This window comes from Anolis sagrei, chromosome 4 (assembly GCF_037176765.1).
Source record: "Anolis sagrei isolate rAnoSag1 chromosome 4, rAnoSag1.mat, whole genome shotgun sequence".
NCBI lineage: Eukaryota > Metazoa > Chordata > Lepidosauria > Squamata > Dactyloidae > Anolis > Anolis sagrei.
The window spans coordinates 1,940,085-1,960,591 of NC_090024.1; the positions used below are offsets into that span (position 1 = coordinate 1,940,085).

General features: G+C 48.3%; 1 protein-coding gene across 1 annotated transcript in view; it reads right to left on the reverse strand.

The window, feature by feature from the left end:
• Nucleotides 1-3,973: 3,973 nt before the first annotated feature.
• OPLAH (5-oxoprolinase, ATP-hydrolysing) overlaps nucleotides 3,974-20,507 on the reverse strand; it is a 57,427-nt gene continuing 40,893 nt past the window's right edge. The window contains 10 exon segments of the mRNA XM_067467202.1: nucleotides 3,974-4,707; nucleotides 5,490-5,587; nucleotides 5,778-5,938; nucleotides 7,126-7,283; nucleotides 8,386-8,535; nucleotides 16,352-16,486; nucleotides 17,892-18,038; nucleotides 18,301-18,485; nucleotides 18,584-18,758; nucleotides 19,985-20,086. Coding sequence (XP_067323303.1) covers nucleotides 4,552-4,707; nucleotides 5,490-5,587; nucleotides 5,778-5,938; nucleotides 7,126-7,283; nucleotides 8,386-8,535; nucleotides 16,352-16,486; nucleotides 17,892-18,038; nucleotides 18,301-18,485; nucleotides 18,584-18,758; nucleotides 19,985-20,086 — 1,467 coding nt within the window. The 3' untranslated portion in view covers nucleotides 3,974-4,551.

Sequence of the window (20,507 nt, forward strand, 5' to 3'; positions counted from 1 at the left end):
GAGGGGTCACCAAACACCATCAGAAAACACAGTATTATTATTATTTTTGGTTGTGGGGATTCTCTGTGGGAAGTTTGGCCCAATTCTATCATTGTTGGGGTTCAGAATGCTCCTTGATTGCGGGTGAACTATAAGTCCCAGCAACTACAACTCACAAATACCAAGATCTATTTTCCCCAAACTCCACCAGTGATCACATTTGGGCATATTGAGTATTCGTGCCAACTTTGATTGAGATTCATCAGTATTTGAGTCCACAGGGCTCTCTGGATAAAGGTGAACTAGAACTCCAAAACTCAAGCTTAATGCCCACCAAAACCTTCCAGTATTTTCTGTTGGTCATGGGAGTCCTGTGTGCCAAGTTTGGTTCAATTCCATCTTTGGTGAAATTCAGAATGCTCTTTGATTGTAGGTGAACTATAAATCCCAGCAACTACAACTCCCAAATGTCAATGTCTATTTTCCCCAAACTTCACCAGTGTTCACATTTGGGCATATTGAGTATTTGTGCCAAGTTTGGTCCAGATCCATCATTGTTTGAGTCCACCTTGCTCCCTGGATGTAGGTGAACTACAACTCTAAAACTCAAGGTCAGTGCCCACCAAACCCTTCCAGTATTTTCTCTGTGTTGTGAGAGTTCTGTGTGCCAAGATTGGTTCAATTCCATTGTTGGTGGAGTTCAGAATGCTCTTTGATTGTAGGTGAACTGTAAATCCCAGCAACTACAACTCCTAAATGGCAAAATCAATCCCTCCCCCAACCCCACCAGTATTCAAATGTGGGTGTATTGGGTATTTATGCCAAATTTGGTCCAGTGAATGAAAATACATCCAGTATTGGGAAGGTTGGGAAAGACTGACTTCAAAGGACGAGTGCAATTCTAGATGCGTATGAACACGGGTAAAAACACTGCAAAAATATACAAGTTTCAACCTCTTTTTTATCTCCTTTTACTCTCATTCCTTCCTTCCTTCCTTTGTTTTTTGCTTCCATCCTCTCTTTCCTTTCCTCCCTCTTTCTTTCCTTCTTTCCCTCCTTCCTTCACTCCCTCTTTCCTTCCTTCCCTTTTATTCTCTCCTTCCTTCTCTACATGTCCTTCCTTCCCTCCTTTTTCTTTATCTCTTTTTTCTCTCAATTCTCCCTTCCCTACTTCCTTCCTTCCTTTGTTTTTTGCTTCCATCCTCTCTTTCCTTCCCTCCCTCCCTCTTTCTTTCCTTCTTTCCCTCCTTCCTTCGCTCCCTCTTTCCTTGCTTCCCTTTTATTCTTTCCTTCTCTCCTTCCTTCCTTCTCTACATTTCCTTCCTTCCCTCCTTTTTCTTTATCTCTTTTTTCTCTCATTTCTTCCTTCCCTACTTCCTTCCTTCCTTTGTTTTTTGCTTCCATCCTCTCTTTCCTTCCCTCCCTCCCTCTTTCTTTCCTTCTTTCCCTCCTTCCTTCGCTCCCTCTTTCCTTCCTTCCCTTTTATTCTTTCCTTCTCTCCTTCCTTCCTTCTCTACATTTCCTTCCTTCCCTCCTTTTTCTTTATCTCTTTTTTCTCTCATTTCTTCCTTTCTTCCCTACTTCCTTCCTTTGTTTTTTGCTTCCATCCTCTCTTTCCTTCCCTCTTTCTCTCTTTTCCCTCTTTCCTTCGCTCCGTCTTTCCTTCCTTCCCTTTTATTCTTTCCTTCTCTCCTTCCTTCCTTCTCTACATTTCCTTCCTTCCCTCCTTTTTCTTTATCTCTTTTTCTCTCATTCCTTCCTTCCTCCCTTCCTTCCTTCGTTTTTTGCTTCCATCCTCTCTTTCCTTCCCTCCCTCTTTCTTTCCTTCTTTCCCTCCTTTCTTCGCTCCCTCTTTCCTTCCTTCCCTTTTATTCTTTCCTTCCTTCTCTACATGTCCTTCCTTCCTCCTTTTTCTTTATCTCTTTCTTCTCTCATTTCTTCCTTCCCTACTTCCTTCCTTCCTTTGTTTTTTGCTTCCATCCTCTCTTTCCTTCCCTAGCTCTTTCTTTCCTTCTTTCCCTCCTTCCTTCGCTCCCTCTTTCCTTCCTTCCCTTTTATTCTTTCCTTCTCTCCTTCCTTCCTTCTCTACATTTCCTTCCTTCCCTCCTTTTTCTTTATCTCTTTTTTCTCTCATTTCTTCCTTCCCTACTTCCTTCCTTCCTTTGTTTTTTGCTTCCATCCTCTCTTTCCTTCCCTCTTTCTCTCTTTTCCCTCTTTCCTTCGCTCCGTCTTTCCTTCCTTCCCTTTTATTCTTTCCTTCTCTCCTTCCTTCCTTCTCTACATTTCCTTCCTTCCCTCCTTTTTCTTTATCTCTTTTTTCTCTCATTCCTTCCTTCCTCCCTCCCTTCCTTTGTTTTTTGCTTCCATCCTCTCTTTCCTTCCCTCCCTCTTTCTTTCCTTCTTTCCCTCCTTTCTTCGCTCCCTCTTTCCTTCCTTCCCTTTTATTCTTTCCTTCCTTCTCTACATGTCCTTCCTTCCCTCCTTTTTATTAATCTCTTTTCTCTCTCATTTCTTCCTTCCCTACTTCCTTCCTTCCTTTGTTTTATGCTTCCATCCTCTCTTTCCTTCCCTCCCTCTTTCCTTCTTTCCCTCCTTCCTTCGCTCCCTCTTTCCTTCCTTTCCTTTTATTCTTTCCTTCTCTCCTTCCTTCCTTCTCTACATTTCCTTCCTCCCCTCCTTTTTCTTTATCTCTTTTTTCTCTCATTTCTTCCTTCCCTACTTCCTTCCTTCCTTCCTTTGTTTTTTGCTTTTATCCTCTCTTTCCTTCCCTCCCTCTCTCTTTCCTTCTTTCCATCCTTCTTTCCCTCCCTCTTTCCTTCCCTTTTATTCTCTCCTTCCTTCTCTACATGTCCTTCCTTCCCTCCTTTTTCTTTATCTCTTTTTTCTCTCATTTCTTCCTTTCTTCCCTACTTCCTTCCTTTGTTTTTTGCTTCCATCCTCTCTTTCCTTCCCTCTTTCTCTCTTTTCCCTCTTTCCTTCGCTCCCTCTTTCCTTCCCCTTTTTCTTTCCTTCTCTCCTTCCTTCCTTCTCTACCTTTCTATCCTTCCTTCCCTCCCCTCTTTTTCTTTATCTCTTTTTTCTCTCTTTTCTCTGTCTTTTTGCTTCCATCCTCTCTTTCCCTCCCTCCCTCTTTCTCTCCTTCTTTCCCTCCTTCCTTTGCTCCCTCTTTCCTTCTTTCCCACCCTTGAGTTAGACTTGAGCCAAGATGTTTTACCAGTTTTTTGTGGAAAAATGCGGTGCCTTGGCTTATATTTGGGTCGGCTTATACTCGAGTATATACGGTATTTGCCTGGAGTTACACATAAAGAAACGTCCCTGTTCCGACTTACATACAAATTCAGTTTAAGAACAAACCTACAGAACCTCTCTTGTTTGTAACTTGGGGGGGCGGCTTGCATTGGAAACAGAGAATGAGTCCGCCTTCCCATCTGCAATTCTGCAGATCTCACTGGAAAAGTGCTGAGAAACGGGGTAAGAAGGTGGCCGCAGGCGGAGGCGTGCAGCAGAAGCAAGGCATCCCAGCTATGCGCCTGCAAGGACACGTGACTTCCTCCGAGCATGCTCTGGTCCAGCACCGCATCAGCACACGCCGGGACACGCTCCGCCTCCAATGCCTGCGGCTCTGTGCTTGTTTTGTGTGTCTCTGGCTGCAGCTGCGCATGGGGGCAACCAGGAAAACATGCCCCCTCCTGCCAGCCCTCTACCCCCCACACTGCAGCAATGCCACATGTGCACCATAGGGTGTTGTGTGGTTTCCAGGCTGTATGGTCATGTTTTAGCACAGGCATGGGCAAACTTCAGCCCTCCGGGTGTTTTGGAGAGGGAAAAGGGAGGAATTGCGGGAGCTGGGAGTCCAAAACATGGTGGGGGGCTGACCCAGGACCTACTCTTCTCAAGGGACCCCAACAGAGGCCAGCACCCCCTCATCTTCCCCTGCTAAATAGGGGTCTTCCTCCTGCCCTCTGCCACCCCTTCAAAATAAAGACACTCTTACTGGTCCTGAATGGCTTTATTAACCCCTGCAACATGGAAGCAATGCCACAAACTGGGGAGCAGATGCCACTGCTTGCTACCGTTGACATTCCTGTGGAGTGTTTGGCAAGAAGGAAAGCATGGATGAAACAGAGGCAGTGTGGCGAGAAGAAAGAGGAGGAAGAAGAAGAGGAGGAGGAGGAAGGCACAGGACCGCCAGCATGAAGATGAGCCTCAAACCTTCTAGGAAATCCAGACTGACCATAATGGAGAAAATACACAAACATATGGACAGATGGGTAGGCAAAGTGCTGGCCATCCCAACTGGACCCTGCTGTCCTCTTGTGGCCAAACATAGATCTGCTCCTTCTCCTGTCCACCATCCAGCCAAATTCCTTTGGCCTTCCTCTTCTGAAGGCCCCATTCCTGGCCAAGGAAGCAGCCCCATGGAGACCCACGGCAGGAAGAGCTGGGTCAAGGGGCTGCTATGGGGTCTTCCTTCCACCTGCCCCAACACCAAGACTTCCATCCCCTCTTCACCCAGAGTCCCAGCAACCAACGGATCAGGGCTTCTCTCATGTGAGGAGTCTCTTGGGGCCTTCAGGCCATCTCCTGGACCAGGCGGAAGTCAAAGAGGCTTCCTCGTTCCAAAAAGCGCCGTTCTGGAAGTGGGGCCAGGAGTGCCGGGGAGCAGAGCTGGGGGGCAGAAGGAGGTCCAAAGCCCCCTCCGCCGGGGGTCTGCAGGCGGAAGACGTCCTGAAAGGAGAGAAGAGGGAGGCATCCAGAGAGGTCAATGTTGGGTTAGGACAAGAGACAAACAATCACCCTTGTTCTCCTGCCCCCTCCCAAGACTATTGTCTATACCAGGTATTACTGTATTGTCGAAAGCTTTCATGGCTGGAATCACTGGGTTGTTGTAGGTATTTTCAGGCTATATGGTCATGTTCTAGAAGCATTCTCTCCTGACATTTCACCTGCATCTATGGCAAACATCCTCAGAGGTTGTGAGACCTCACTACCTATGAGGATGCTTGCCATAGATGCAGGTGAAATGTCAGGAGAGAATGCTTCTAGAACATGGACATATAGCTCTAAAAACCTACAACAAGCCAGATATTATTATTATTATCATTATTATGTTTATGTTTATTTGTACCTCACTCTTCTCTCCACAAGGAGACTCAAAGTGGGAGGGGAAATAGGGTGGATGAAGGAAGGGTGGTGGTAGGGAAAGGCGGTAGGGGAAGAAGAGGTAGGGGAAACAGGAAGAGGAAAGGAGGGGAGGAGAAATGGGAAGGAGATAGAAAAAAGACTAAGGGGAAGCTAGGGGTAGGGAAGAGGGGAGGGAATATAGGGAAGCAAGTAGAGAAAGTATGAGGTAGGGGATGAAGGAAGTGGGGAAAGGGGGAGGAAGGGGTAGGAGGTAGGAGAAAGAGGAGGTAAGAGAAGGTCAGGCGACCATTGATGGCAGGAAGGACAGCAATTGACCAAGACCACAGGGCCCTCCCCATTGAGAGATGGGAAGGATGGATGCTCACCCCAGGGAACACTGTGACGGAGGTCTTTCCTCCAAGGCTGATGGTCCGTCCGTCCTTCCGGATGAGCAGGTTGAGTCCCGGGGCGCCCTCCTTGCCCCCTACCAGGGAAGAGAAGCCATAGGGTGAGTGAGGGGCCAAGGACTGGCGATGGAGGGAGTGATGCCGGATAGTGGAGGGGCACCCCGTTCCATACGGCAGCCACCCCTCTCGACATGGGGACACCCATTCTTACAAGGACAGCCGGGCATACTCAGCAGGTATCCAGTTGGAGACACACGCCCGTCTCACCTTGTAGGCCGTAGGGCCGGAAAGCTCTCCTTTCACTCAGCACTGAGAGCACCATCTCCTCCCGGAACTGGATCTCCCGCCGGACGCCGTCTCCGCCCTGGAACTGGCCGTCTCCGCCTGTGCCGGGGGCCAGCTGGAAGCACTTCAGGACCACCGGATACCTGGAAACGGGGAGAGGATTATAGAACTCAGGCATGAGCAAACTTTGGTCCTCCAGGTGTTTTGGACTTCAACTCCCACCATTCCTAACAGCCTCAGACCCTTTCCTTTTACCCCTCAGCCATTTAAGCCTTTGTTTACATTCAGAAGGACAACATGAGGGACTTCCTTTCCGAATCCCGGATGAGGCTCCATTATTCACTTAAGCAGCTGAAGGGGGAAAAGGAAGGAGCTTGAGGCTGTTAGGAATTGTGGGAATTGAAGTCCAAAACACCTGGAGGGCCAAAGTTTGCCAATGCTTGGTATGTACCATTGGCTATTAACATTTTCAATGCCAAGATAGCTAGCTACTAGGGCTGGGTAACCACGGAAAAATTTGTTTCTAAACTCGATTCGTTTCCAGGGGGCGCTAGCGTTTCCAAATTCTAAATACTTCCAAAATTTTGAGATTTCAAAATTTCGTTATTTACGAAATTTCGTTAATTTCAAATCGATTCGTTAATGGCGGACGCCATTGCGCAATATGCTAAAAAAACCCTCCAAATGGGACAGGGGGAACTTCTGAAGCTTCCCTCTCCCTCTGTTGTTGACTGTTGGTGTGATAATTTATTTTTTTATCACTGATAAAACAAACAACAACTATAAAACTTGCACCACACATACGGAAATAATTTCGAAACAATTTCGAAACAATTTCGAAGCAATATTGAAACAATTACGAAACAATTACGAAACAATTACGAAATAAATTGAAAAAATTGTTTCGATTTTTAATTACTCCTACATGGCTCAATATCGGATCGTAAGCTAATTTAAATACGAATTAATAACGAATTACGAAATTAACGAACGAAACCGCCCAGCCCTACTAACTACCCATTTGCGGTATGCATCCAGCATCTGGATTGGTGGTTCAACACCAGCACCAACCACAGTTCTTGAAGGCCCACAAGAACCATCTAAAACACCTGGAGGACCAAAGTTTGCCCAGTCCTGCTCTAGTCGAATTCTTTGCTTCCCACACAGAGAAGAACCACCTCCTTTGAAGTATCCTGGAAGGCACAGTGGATGGGTCAAAGGGCAGAGTATTAAAGGACCCACCTACCGTCCTATCAATGCCACGTGAGAGAGGGGTCTGTCCACTTCCTTCCCAATGTCGCAAATCCCCTGATCTCCTGCGTCCACTCACCGCTTCTCCAGGATCTCCGGATCCGTGATGCGGGTGTTGGTCATGTGGGTGTGGACCCCGCTCCGGCCGTGCCAATGGGGCCCCGCTCCGGACCCTCCGGCCACCGTCTCGTAGTAGCCCACCCGCGCGTTGCCAAAGGTCACATTGTTCATGCAGCCCTGGAAAGAGGAGGAGGAGTCCAGGAGTGAGAAGGGATGAGACAAACACCCAAAGGGTCACTAGCCATGGAAAGTGTCCCTCCAGTTGCCTCCTGGGGAACGTTCACGCACACCAACAACCTCTGTATAGTGTGTTGTCGGTTTTTCAGGATGTCTGGTAGGCTTGTTTGATCCAAAAAAAATGGTTCAAAACTCATTTTGGTGGTTCGGATCTAAAGTCAATTCCGATTTTCACAAAGAAAAGGTCAAAACTTTTCAAAACTTCCGAGACTTCCGAATCCTTTGTTAATGGTTTCGAAGTGTTATTTCCTGTTTCATTGGGTGGTCTTTACTTTGAAAGTAGTTGTTTTATTCCAGAAGCGGGAGGTGGGGGAGAAGAAAAGGGAAGAAATCACGGGAGGGAAAGGAAACGAAGGGAATCCATCCAAACTGGGTTGTTGTAGGTTTTTCCGCGCTATATGGCCATGTTCTAGAGGCATTTTCTCCTGACGTTTTGCCTGCATCTATGGCAAGCATCCTCAGAGGTAGCAACCTCACCTCACTACCTCTGAGGATGCTTGCCATAGATGCAGGCGAAATGTCAGGAGAGAATGCCTCTAGAACATGGCCATATAGCCCCAAAAAACCTACAACAACCCAGTGATTCCGGCCATGAAAGCCTTCAACAATACATCCATCCAAACTGTGTTAAACTGCATTTCTCACACAAGGCTGACCAGGAGAGAAAGGAAACTGAAGGGGATCCATCCACACTGGTTTGAAAAGCTTAATAATTTCCGATTCACTTGCTGATTCGTAAGAGAAATGGCAAAAAAAAAAGCTTCGGAAGGGCAAAGGGACTTCCAGTTTCCTTAAAAACTTCAAAATATCTTCAAAAAGGAAATCTTTCTGAATTTATTCCGAATTTATTCTGAATTTATTCCGAATTTATTCTGAATTTATTCCGAATTTATTCCGAATTAATTGGAGTCCGATGCCGACCGAACCTAACCATGCCTACTGTCTGGCCATGTTGTAGAACCATTCTCTCCTGATGTTTCACCTGCATCTGTGGCAAGCACCCTCAGAGGTTGTGAGGTTGTGAACCTCTGTATAGTCTCACCTGGGAGGCTGCACAGGCCTCAAAGGCTCGAAGGATGACGTCCACCACCCGCTGCGAGGTCAGCACGTTGCCCCCCACCACGGCCGCGTCCGGAGAGGGGTCCAGGAGAGAGCCCTTGGGGATGACCACCCGGACGGGGGCCAGGCAGCCCTGCATAATGACAGAGAGAGAGAATCATAGAATCATAGAATCATAGAATCAAAGAGTTGGAAGAGACCTCAAGGGCCATCCAGTCCAACCCCCTGCCAAGAAGCAGGAATATTGCATTCAAATCACCCCTGACAGATGGCCATCCAGCCTCTGCTTAAAAGCTTCCAAAGAAGGAGCCTCCACCACACTCCGGGGCAGAGAGTTCCACTGCTGAACGGCTCTCACAGTCAGGAAGTTCTTCCTAATGTTCAGATGGAATCTCCTCTCTTGTAGTTTGAAGCCATTGTTCCATTGCGTCCTAGTCTCCAGGGAAGCAGAAAACAAGCTTGCTCCCTCCTCCCCCCTGTGGCTTCCTCTCACATATTTAGACATGGCTATCATATCTCCTCTCAGCCTTCTCTTCTTCAGGCTAAACATGCCCAGTTCCCTAAGCCGCTCCTCATAGGGCTTGTTCTCCAGACCCTTGATCATTTTAGTCGCCCTCCTCTGGACACATTCCAGCTTGTCAATATCTCTCTTGAATTGTGGTGCCCAGAATTGGACACAATATTCCAGATGTGGTCTAACCAAAGCAGAATAGAGGGGTAGCATGACTTCCCTGGACCTAGACACTAGGCTCCTCTTGATGCAGGCCAAAATCCCATTGGCTTTTTTTGCCGCCACATCACATTGTTGGCTCATGTTTAACTTGTTGTCCACGAGGACTCCAAGATCTTTTTCACACGTACTGCTCTCGAGCCAGGCCTCATTGTCCCCCATTCTGTATCTTTGCATTTCATTTTTTCTGCCAAAGTGGAGTATCTTGCATTTGTCACTGTTGAACTTCATTTTGTTAGTTTTGGCCCATCTCTCTAATCTGTCAAGATCGTTTTGAATTCTGCTCCTGTCCTCTGGACTATTGGCTCTCCCTCCCAATTTGGTGTCATCTGCAAACTTGATGATCCTGCCTTCTAGCCCTTCATCTAAGTCATTAATGAAGATCCTGAACAGGACCGGGCCCAGGACGGAACCCTGCTTGTGGCACTCCGCTCGTCACTTCTTTCCAAGATGAAGAGGAAGCATTAGTGAGCACCCTCTGTGTTCGTCCACTTAACCAATTACAGATCCACCTCACCGTAGTTTTGCCTAGCCCACATTGGACTAGTTTCCTTGCCAGAAGGTCATGGGGGACCTTGTCAAAGAAGGCCTTCCTGAAATCCAGGTACGCTACATCCACGGCATTCCCCGCATCTACCCAGCTTGTAGCTCTATCGAAGAAAGAGATCAGATGAGTCTGGCATGACTTGTTTTTGAGACAGAGAGAAATGTAAAAGGGTACATCTGCACTGTAGAATTAATGCAGTTTAGACCCCTTGAATACACAGAAGTGTGTATTCCATCCTCATGGAATATGGGGAAAGGATTCAAAACCAGTAAGGAGAAAAGAGCTGTTTCTAAGAATATAATTAAAGAAGCACAAAAAAACCAGTAAGTGATAAATTGGGTTTCCAAGTTGTCCATAAGGTCAAGTATTTGGGGATAAATCTCTCTAACGAAAAATCTAATTCATATAATGATATGGAATTATATTTGAAAAGATTTACAAATGTCTCGAGGGCTCAGTATTGTCCCCCATGTTGTTTCACATCGATATGAAGCTGCTGGGTGAGATTATCCAGAGTTTTGGAGTTCGATGCCATCCGTATGCAGATGTCGTCCAACTCTATCACTCCTTTCCACCAGATGCGAAGGAGGATGTCCAAGTCCTGAACCGGTGCTTGGCCGCTGTGACAGTCTGGATGAGGGCGAGCAAATTGAAGTTGAATCCAGACAAGACAGAGGTCCTCCTGGTCAGTTGCAAGGCCGAACAAGGTATAGGGTCACAGCCTGTGCTGGACGGGGTCACACTGCCCTTGAAGGCACAGGACGGTGTCCAGCTGACAGTAGAATTTCTCCTTGATGTCTTCGTCAGCATCTAGTGTTGGTGCATAGGCACTTATGATGGTTGCCCGTTGGTTTTTGGCAAGATCGATTCGGAGGGTTGAGAGTCGTTCGTTGATGCCAGTGGGTGCTTCGGACAGATGTTTCACCAGATCATTCCTGATGGCAAAGCCAACTCCGTGCATTCTTTGGTCTTTTTCGGGCAGTCCCTTCCAGAAGAAGGTGTAGCCTCCTTTTTCTTCCTTCAGCTGTCCCTCTCCTGCTCTCCGGGTCTCCTGAAGGGCTGCTATGTCGATGTTGAAGCGTCCCAGCTCCCTTGCGATGATGGCAGTTCTGCGTTCGGGGCGTTCACTGCCACTGTTGTCCATCAGAGTCCGTACGTTCCACGTACCGAAGTTCATTTTCCTTTTTTGGCCGCAGGGTGGTGACCCCACTGGACGTGGCAGTCCAGTCAGGGATAAGTGAGGCAGACTATGTTTAGGGCACCTTTTCTAGCCCCCTCCCCGTGTGGGGTGAGCAGAGTGGGTCCTAAAAAGGGCTGCTCAGTTGCGGATACAGCTGCCGAACTACTCAACTGCCTCGGTCCTTGAGGTAGAACGACTGAGTCCGTACCCACCGCAAGTGCAGCATTTTCCAGAATGAAGCAGAGAGTGTTTGAGGACCGGGACATCCGTAGGGAGACCAAGGTGCTTGTTTATAGAGCTATTGTCCTCCCAACCCTGCTATATGCCTGTGAGATGTGGACTGTCTACAGACGTCACATGCAGCTCCTGGAACGTTTCCATCAGCGCTGCCTCCGGAAAATCCTGCAAATCTCCTGGGAAGACAAGCGGACAAACGTCAGTGTGCTGGAAGAAGCAAAGACCACCAGCATTGAAGCGATGGTCCTCCAACATCAACTCCGCTGGGCCGGCCACGTTGTCCGGATGCACGACCACCGTCTCCCAAAGCAGTTGCTCTACTCCGAACTTAAGAACGGAAAACGGAACGTTGGTGGACAGGAAAAGAGATTGAAAGATGGGCTCAAAGCCAACCTTAAAAACTCTGGCATAGACACTGAGAACTGGGAAGCCCTGGCCCTTGAGCGCTCCAGCTGGAGGTCAGCTGTGACCAGCAGTGCTGCAGAATTCGAGGAGGCACAAGTGGAGGGTGAAAGAGAGAAACGTGCCAGGAGGAAAGCGCGTCAAGCCAACCCCGACCGGGACCGTCTTCCACCTGGAAACCAATGCCCCCACTGCGGAAGAAGATGCAGAGCAAGAATAGGGCTCCACAGCCACATACGGACCCACAAGGAAATCCATGATGGAAGACCATCTTACTCGTCCAACGAGGGATCGCCTAAGTAAGAAGGCACAGGTTCGCAGCTTGGGAGTTCTCCTGGACTGAGCCTGGAATCCCAGGTTGCAGCGGTGGCCAGGGGAGCGTACGCACAATTAAAACGTGTGCGCCGGTTGCGCCCGTACCTTGGGAAGTCAGACTTGGTCACGGTGGTCCACGCTCTCGCTACATCTAGGATAGACTACTGCAATGCACGCTATGTGGGGCTGCCCTTGAAAACTGTTTGGAAGGTTCCGTTGGTCCAACGAGAGGCAGCCAGGTTAATAACTGGGGCGGCATACAGGAAGCACACCACTCCCATGTTACGCCAGCTCCACGGGCTGCCAGTTTGCTACCGGGCACAATTCAAAGTGCTGGCTTTGGCCTACAAAGCCCTAAATGACCCCGGCCCAATTTACCTGTCCATCGCAAAGATTACGATCCTCTGGGGAGGCCCTGATTTCCGTCCCAAAATTGGTGCATGATTGGTGGGGATGAGAGACAGGGCCTTCTCAGTGATTGCTCCCTGGCTATGGAACTCCCTTCCTGGTGAGATCAGGTCAGCCCCCTCCCTCCTGTCCTTCAGAAGGATAGTAAAAACCTGACTGTGGGACCAAGCTTTTGGGACAGGGCAATAAGGCAGCAATAGGAAACTTTACCAGGCCAATTTAGATTTGGCACAGATGACCAATGACAATTTTAAATGGTGTATTTTAATATTTTGATAAATGTTTTTAATGTTTATGTATTTGTTGTTGTTGTTCATTCGTTCAGTCATCTCTGACTCTTCGTGACCTCCTGGACCAGCCCACGCCAGAGCTCCCTGTTGGCCGTCACCACCCCCAGGGTCTCCTTCAAGGTCAGTCCAGTCACTTCAAGGATGCCATCCATCCATCTTGCCCTTGGTCGGCCCCTCTTCCTTTTGCCTTCCACTTTCCCCAGCATCATTCCCTTCTCTAGGCTTTGCTGTCTCCTCATGATGTGGCATTCAAAGGACTTCCGCTTTGTCTCTAGTCTCCTTCCCTCCAGTGAGCAGTCGGGCTATATGTTTATGTATGCGTATATCAATTCTTGTCCCTGCATTGAATGTTTGCCGTATATATACTGTGCTCCGCCCTGAGTCAGGGTGAGAAGGGTGGAATATAAATGTTTTAAATAAATAAATAATAGATTAAATGAAATGGTATGACTTGGGTCTCGCTAAGGGCCACCTTGTCTCTCTCCTGAGGAATCTGTACAAGGACCAAGGAGCCACAGTCAGAACTGACCACGGAACAACAGACTGGTTCAAGATTGGGAAAGGCGTCCGGCAAGGCTGCATCCTCTCACCCAACCTTTTCAACTTGTATGCAGAACACATCATGCAAGGATGTGCGGGGCTGGATGAATGCAAAGCTGGGGTGAAAATTGCTGGAAGAAACATTCACAACCTCAGATATGCAGATGACACCACCCTGATGGCCGAAAGCGAGGAGGAGCTGAGGAGCCTTCTAATCAAGGTGAAAGAAGAAAGCGCAAAAGCCGGGTTGCAGCTAAACGTCGAAAAAACCAAGATTATGGCAACAAGAATGATTGACAACTGGAAAATAGAGGGAGAAACCGTGGAGGCCGTGACAGGGTTTGTATTTCTAGGGGCAAAGATGAGTGCGGATGCAGACTGTGGCCAGGACATCAGGAGACGCTTCCTTCTTGGGAGGAGAGCAAGGTCCAGTCTCGATAAAATAGTCAAGAGTAGAGACATCAGACTGGCAACCAAGATCGTTTGCCTAGTCCAAGCCATGGTCTTCCCTGTAGTCACCTACAGATGTGAGAGCTGGACCTTCGGGAAGGCTGAGCGAAGGAAGAGAGATGCTTTTGAGCTGTGGTGCTGGAGGAAAGTGCTGAGAGTGCCTTGGACTGCGAGAAGATACAACCAGTCCATCCTCCAGGAAAGAAAGCCTGACTGCTCACTGGAGGGAAGCAGACTAGAGACAAAGTTGAAGTACTTTGGCCACATCATGAGGAGACAGGAAAGCCTAGAGAAAGGAATGATGCTGGGGAAAGTGGAAGGCAAAAGGAAGAGGGGCCGACCAAGGGCAAGATGGATGGATGGCATCCTTGAAGTGACTGGACTGACCTTGAGGGAGCTGGGGGTGGTAACGGCCGACAGGGAGCTCTGGCGTGGGCTGGTCCATGAGGTCACGAAGAGTCGGAGACGACTGAACGAATGAACAACAAACAACAACAAGGGCCTATTAAAGTTTGCCAAGGCTGAAGACCCCATTCTATAATTGCAACCTGGGGAAATGGCATTGTGGAGAAACAAAAGAGGTGAAAAATTCGTTGTGGCATGAAAGTGGAGTGTGGTGCTTAAGTACAGAGGTGCTTCCTGTCCTGTGAACCTGAGTCTTCAGGGGGAGTGTAACCGCATCCAACATAACCCTATGCCCTGTTTGGCCTTGTGACTGACCAGGAGTGCCTCTGTCTTGTTTTACCTACGCCAGTGAGTATACCCTTGTGTATGCCATTGACTGATAGGAGATCAGGGGATTCTGATCCGTGTGTGTATATTTTGTACATAGAGCAAGGAGTCCAGATTAAAAGCCTCCCGCGAGTTTATTTATTTATTTATTTATTTGCTTCACTTTTATACCGCATATTTCAGCCCTTGACAGGCGACTCAATGCGGTTTACAGTGTAATTAAAATACAGCAATACAACAACCGGGACGACAACGTCGCTCCACAACAATTAACATCAGACAGACAAATCAACAAACAACATATATAACGCCTCCGTTAAAGTCAGATCCATTCTTATAGCCATTGTGCCGTTCCTATGTTCAGTTACCGTCTTCCTTAGTTAGTTGCATTGCTTAGCCGAACGCTTGTTCGTAAAGCCAGGTCTTGACCATTCTCCGAAACGCCAGCAACGAAGGTGCCTGTCTGATGTCTGCTGGCAAGGCATTCCATAGCCGAGGGGCCACCACTGAGAAGGCCCTGTCTCTCGTCCCCGCCAAGCGCACCTGTGACGCAGGCGGGATCGAGAGCAGGGCCTCCCCAGACGATCTTAATGTTCTAGTCGGTTCGTAGGTGGAGATGCGTTCGGAGAGGTAAGCGGGGCCAGAACCGTTTAGGGCTTTATAGGCTAAAGCCAGCACCTTGAATTGTGCCCGGTAGCGGATTGGCAGCCAGTGGAGCTGGCTCAGCAGAGGAGTGGTGTGCTCCCTGAGTGCCGCTCCCGTTAGCAACCTGGCCGCCGAGCGCTGGACCATCTGGAGCTTCCGGGCAGTCTTCAAGGGCAACCCCACGTAGAGCGCGTTGCAGTAATCCATCCGGGATGTGACCAGAGCGTGGACCACCGTGGCCAAGTCCGACTTCCCAAGGTACGGGCGCAGCTGGCGCACAAGTTTGAGTTGTGCAAATGCTCCCCTGGACACCGCCGAAACCTGGGGTTCCAAGCTTAGCGAGGAGTCCAGGATCACACCCAAGCTGCGAACCTGTGTCTTCAGGGGGAGTGTGACCCCGTCTAACACAGGCTGTAACCCTATACCCTGTTCGGCCTTCCGACTGACCAGGAGTGCCTCTGTCTTATCTGGATTCAATTTCAATTTGTTCGCCCTCATCCAGTCCGACACAGCGGCCAAGCAACGGTTCAGGACCTGAACAGCCTCCTTAGTAGCAGGTGGGAAGGAGTGACAGAGTTGGACATCATCTGCGTACAGATAACACCGCACCCCGAAACTCCGGATGATCTCTCCCAACGGCTTCATGTAGATGTTAAATAACATGGGGGACAGTATTGAGCCCTGCGGGACCCCACAAGACAATGGTTGTGGGGTAGAGCAGTTGTCCCCCAGCAACACCTTCTGAGTACGATCCTCTAGGAAGGACCTGAGCCACTGCAGAGCAGTGCCACCAAGGCCCATTCCCGCGAGGCGTCTCAGAAGGATACCGTGGTCGACGGTATCGAAGGCCGCTGGGAGGTCCAGCAGAACTAACAGGGACACACTGGATGAAAGCTGACTCAAAGAGTTTTCCTAAACAGTGAGCAGCACAAGCTCAGGAGGTGCAGTCATGTCAGAATATGTTGAGGTATATTGTGTGTTTTAAATGTAATTCTTGTATTGCCAATATGGATGCCACTTAGAATGCAATGCTATGCTGAAGTGCTTATGTTGAGGCTCTGATTGAGTGACCTTAAGATAAGCTCTCTGCTGCTGCTGAGAAAAATTAGGGAATTAACCGTTTTTAGCAGAAGAGCTAAGCAGCTGCCAAGAACTGTTTTGACTTTCAGTTTCCTGTGGTTTTTTTCTTGTGTTGCTCACTGTAGATGGATATGTTTTAGATGTGCTTAGTAAACTGAGTTTTCCTTGTAATCTGACGTCTCCAGAGTCCATGATTTTACTGAGCTGTATCTGGTGTATCTAGCGTTGCTTCTGTCAAGTTGTGCTTTAGCTTGATAAGTTTTACTCTGCAGACAACTGGTAAGCATTTGGCTTGCCTCTGAGACATTCAGTCCGTTGCGCAGTGATCTAGGGAGGGCATGTTTGGAAAACTATCAATCATGACCTATCCCACCACGACAAAACCTCACTCACCTGGTTGAGGGGGATGTCCTGGCCCACCATGCAGCGCAGGCAGTAGATGAGGGCCGAGAGGGTGATGGCGCGAGGGGCGTTGCAGTTCCCGTAAACCTCGTGGCCGGAGCCGGAGAAGTCAAAGTTCGCTGTGCCCTGCAAAGAGAAGGCCTAGGATTCAGGAAACAGCAAAGGGTCGTTGTTACCAGCGAAAGCTGACTGCTCCTGCTCCTGATTTATAGCCCTGAATTCCCCACGCAGGAGGTGCTAGGGGGTCTCCCAATTAGCTCAGCGTTTTTAGCAGCTATCCTGGCTGAACACTGCCTGTGCTCTGTCTCTTTTCGTCTTTCAAAATCCTCATTGTCTGATTTTTCTTCCTCCAATTCCTGAGCACTTCCCTGTTCCCTTTCCTCCTCCAAATCCCTAACATATAGACACACAACATATATAGACAGACACACAGAGGCTATTTAACTTTCAAGCTTCATGAGGGTATGCTTTGAATTCCGGCAACTGGGGGAGCTGTTGCTTCACCGTCCACTTGCAACACTGATGGAGTACTTCCTCATTCTTTTGCACGATGCTGGAGATTTTTATGGCATTGTAAATTAGTTAAATTAGCCTCTCCGTATGGTAACTAAATTTCCTACTTGATAGATGCATGTCAGTGTAAGATTATTGTATAGTGTGTGTTTAAATGTAATTTTATGTACAATGGCTGTGATTGTAACGGGATTGTATTGCCAGAGAGTATTCTGACACATAAAGGGTTAAACAGTAGAGTTAATAAGCTGTGAAGATGTGACCCTGAGCATTGCCTTGAGCGAGTAGGGAGGATACAGAGATAAGTCCTTATAGCTTCAGTGAGTGTGTTAGTCGTTCCTTCTCGTTCTTATTCCTGTCTGTCTACTGATGGTGTATGCTGTATATTTGAGCTGCTTAGTAAAGCTGAATATCTGTTTTTATACTGAAGTCTCAAGCATCAGTTTCTTCAGATCTGCAAAAGCTTCTGCAGCACTCTGACAATGCAACTGTCTTTCGGGCTGCAAAGGTCAACAGCAAGCTAGACAAATGGTTGGGAACTTACTCTGACTCAGGCTGGCTTCGAACTCATGACGTTTCGGTCAGTAGTGATTTTAATGTGGCTGACTCCCAACCAGCTGTGCCACAACCCGGTCCTTTGTAAGTCAGATGGTTGTAACTTGGGGAATGCCTGTATTGTTGTTGTTGTTGTGCTCTCCCTGAACTTCTCTCTTTTGCTCTCTCAGCTTGCTACTCTAGTAGTCGGAGACCGAACGATCTCAAATATTTCAAGGGTGCTTTAATTTGAACAGATCAAAACAAATCCAGTCTAATGGCCAGATGATTCCCATCAAGGCTGACCTATCATGAAGTCAACTTGACAACATTGAACGAGACAAAAAAGCGACAAGATCCCATGCGTACCATCCCATGCATACTTTGACTTGCCCCATCACAGATGACTTTTAGCAGTTGCATGCAAGTAACCAGCATTTTGCTCTTTCGTCGCTCCGTGCCCCTGTTTTTTTGGGGGTCTCACCTCTTGGGGGTCAATGGTCACTTTAAGGCAGATAGGGGAGCCGTCGTCCATGAAGTCCTCAGCCTCGACCTGCAGCGGGCGCCCCGACTGACCTCGGCTGTGGGCAAAGTCCTTCAGCATCTGCTGGACAGCCACCTCTGCGTTGGCCTACGTTTGAGAGGGAGAAATGTGACTTCCGGGTATTTCCTGAATGTGGTGAAAGAGGGAGAGTTCATTGGACTCCAAGGAAGCAGCTTATTTTGATGCCAAACAGGTTTTACTGTCGGGAAGTTCTCCCTCATGTTGAGTGGAATCCCTTTTCCTGCCATGTGAGTCCCAGCCCATCTCCTCCTCCTCAACGGGGAACCCTTTCAAAACCAAACAATCACCCCTGAATGCAATACCTGGAGAAGGCTTCCCGCCCCCTCACCTGGATGTGGGCCATGTAGGCCTGCACCACCTCCAGGCTGTACTGGCCAATCAGGTCGCTGACCAGCTGGATCCCCTTCTGGTTGGCAGCCACTTGGGCCCGAAGGTCGGAGAGGTTGTCCTGCAGATTGCGAGTGCCGCTGCTGCCGGGGATGCGGCCGGGTGCCATCAGGGCCTCTGTCACGGCTGCGAGGGATTTGGGGAGGGGGTGTCAGAAGTGAAAGGTCCATCCATCCCAGGTCAAGTGCAAAGAGAGACCCCCCTTCCTGCCCCATTGGACAGACCTTCCTCTTGGAAGACGCCCCCCTTGACCAGCTTGAAGGACACGAAGACGGCACCTTCCTCCTGCAAAGACCGGGAGTGCGGGGGCATGGAGCCCGGCGTGATCCCCCCAATGTCTGCGTGGTGACCCCGGCTGGCCACGAAGAAGACCGGCCTGGCCTCCCCCGGCCAGAAGACCTGTACAAAGAGGGAGAGAGAGAAAGAGTAGTGTTAGTAGCCCACAGAATGTCTCAGCCCCTTTTACTCTCAGTGTGATAACAACTCAAAAAATACACATGAGTCTGTTGCTTTAAGTAGAAACTAAAATATAGTTCTATTATTTATTTACTACTATAGTTATATACCGCACCCCTCAGCCCGAAAGGCGACTTGGAGAGGTTCTATTCACTGTAGATCAAAAACACAAAACAAAAGAATTCTCACCAATATACAACAAAAATTATCTCTGGTGAGTCTTCGATATGCAAACATATAGCAAAATAATACAGTCTCTCTACTTAGTCATCAGTGGAATGTCCTTATCTTGGCATAAATAATCAGCTTCCTTGGCACTCCAAATGGCTTCACTCTTCAGCTTCAGGACACTGCGTAACCACTCCCAGCAACAGCCAAAGGTTTCTTCAGCTCAAAACGAGCCATCAAGCTAAGCCAAAATGCAAAACTCAAAGCTTGCAAACTTAATGCCTTGTTGTATGTAGGAGCTGATAACACACCCAATTAACTTGTTGCAGATGTAACAGAAAAGGTTCTGTTCCTCCTTGTAACTTAGAAAAAGGCTGCTGTGTAACAGGAATGTCCTTATCTTGGCATAAACAAGCAGCTTCCTTGGCACTCCAAATGGCTTCACTCTTCAGCTTTAGGATGCTGCGTAACCACTCCCAGCAACAGCCAAAGGTTTCTTCAGCTCAAAACGAGCCATCAAGCTAAGCCAAAATGCAAAACTCAAAGCTTGCAAACTTAACACCTTGCTATACTTAAGAGCTGATAACACACCCAATTAACTTGTTGCAGATGTAACAGAAAAGGTTCTGTTCCTCCTTGTAACTTAGAAAAAGCCTGTTGTAAACCCCTAGTAGCAACAGGAAAGGGTGAGGTGGAACGGGAGCATCCCCTGTACATTTGGTGGGGTCACCCTAAGGAATTGGCCTAGTTGCACCGGAACCAAAGCTTAATTATGATGGACAGGAGGCCTGCCCTATGACCGCAAACAGATAACAGAAAGAAAAAGAAGTTGGAGCTCCTGGTACAGCCGTACCAGCACAAAACTACTTGTTATTTCCTGTTTAAAATGTTGACCATTTCCGCTCCCTTGGCAGCCACCTCTCCACAAAAGTAAACATTGACACTGAAATACAACACCCTTCAACAAAGTCAACAATAAGGTGGCCGCTTCCCCTTCTCACCGGAGTAATGACGGTCAGGTCTGGGAGGTGGCTGCCCCCGGCGCAGGGGTGGTTGCTCAGGATCACGTCCCCCTCCTGGATCTCCGGGCCCAGGTTCCGGATCTATAGGGGGAGAAGTATAATAACACAGGGGGAGTAAAGGAGGAGGAGAAGCCTGGGGCTGCAAGGGCAAAGGGAACACAAAGGTCCTGGCCTTGCAAACCCATAATAATAATAATAATAATAATAATAAGGCCTGTTCAATGCATGGTTCTAAAGTACTTACAAAACTAAAGTCGTGGTGGTAAAAATTTCAGAACTCTAACAAAACTTTCAAAATTTAATTATGATTTCATTGTATTGTCGAAGGCTTTCATGGCCGGACTCACTGGGTTGTTGTAGGTTTCTCGGGCTATATGGCCATGGTCTAGAGGCATTCTCTCCTGACGTTTCGCCTGCATCTATGGCAAGCATCCTCAGAGATAGTGAGGTCTGTTGAAACTAGGAAAATGGACAAAGAACTTCTCGGATTCCTCTGCTAATT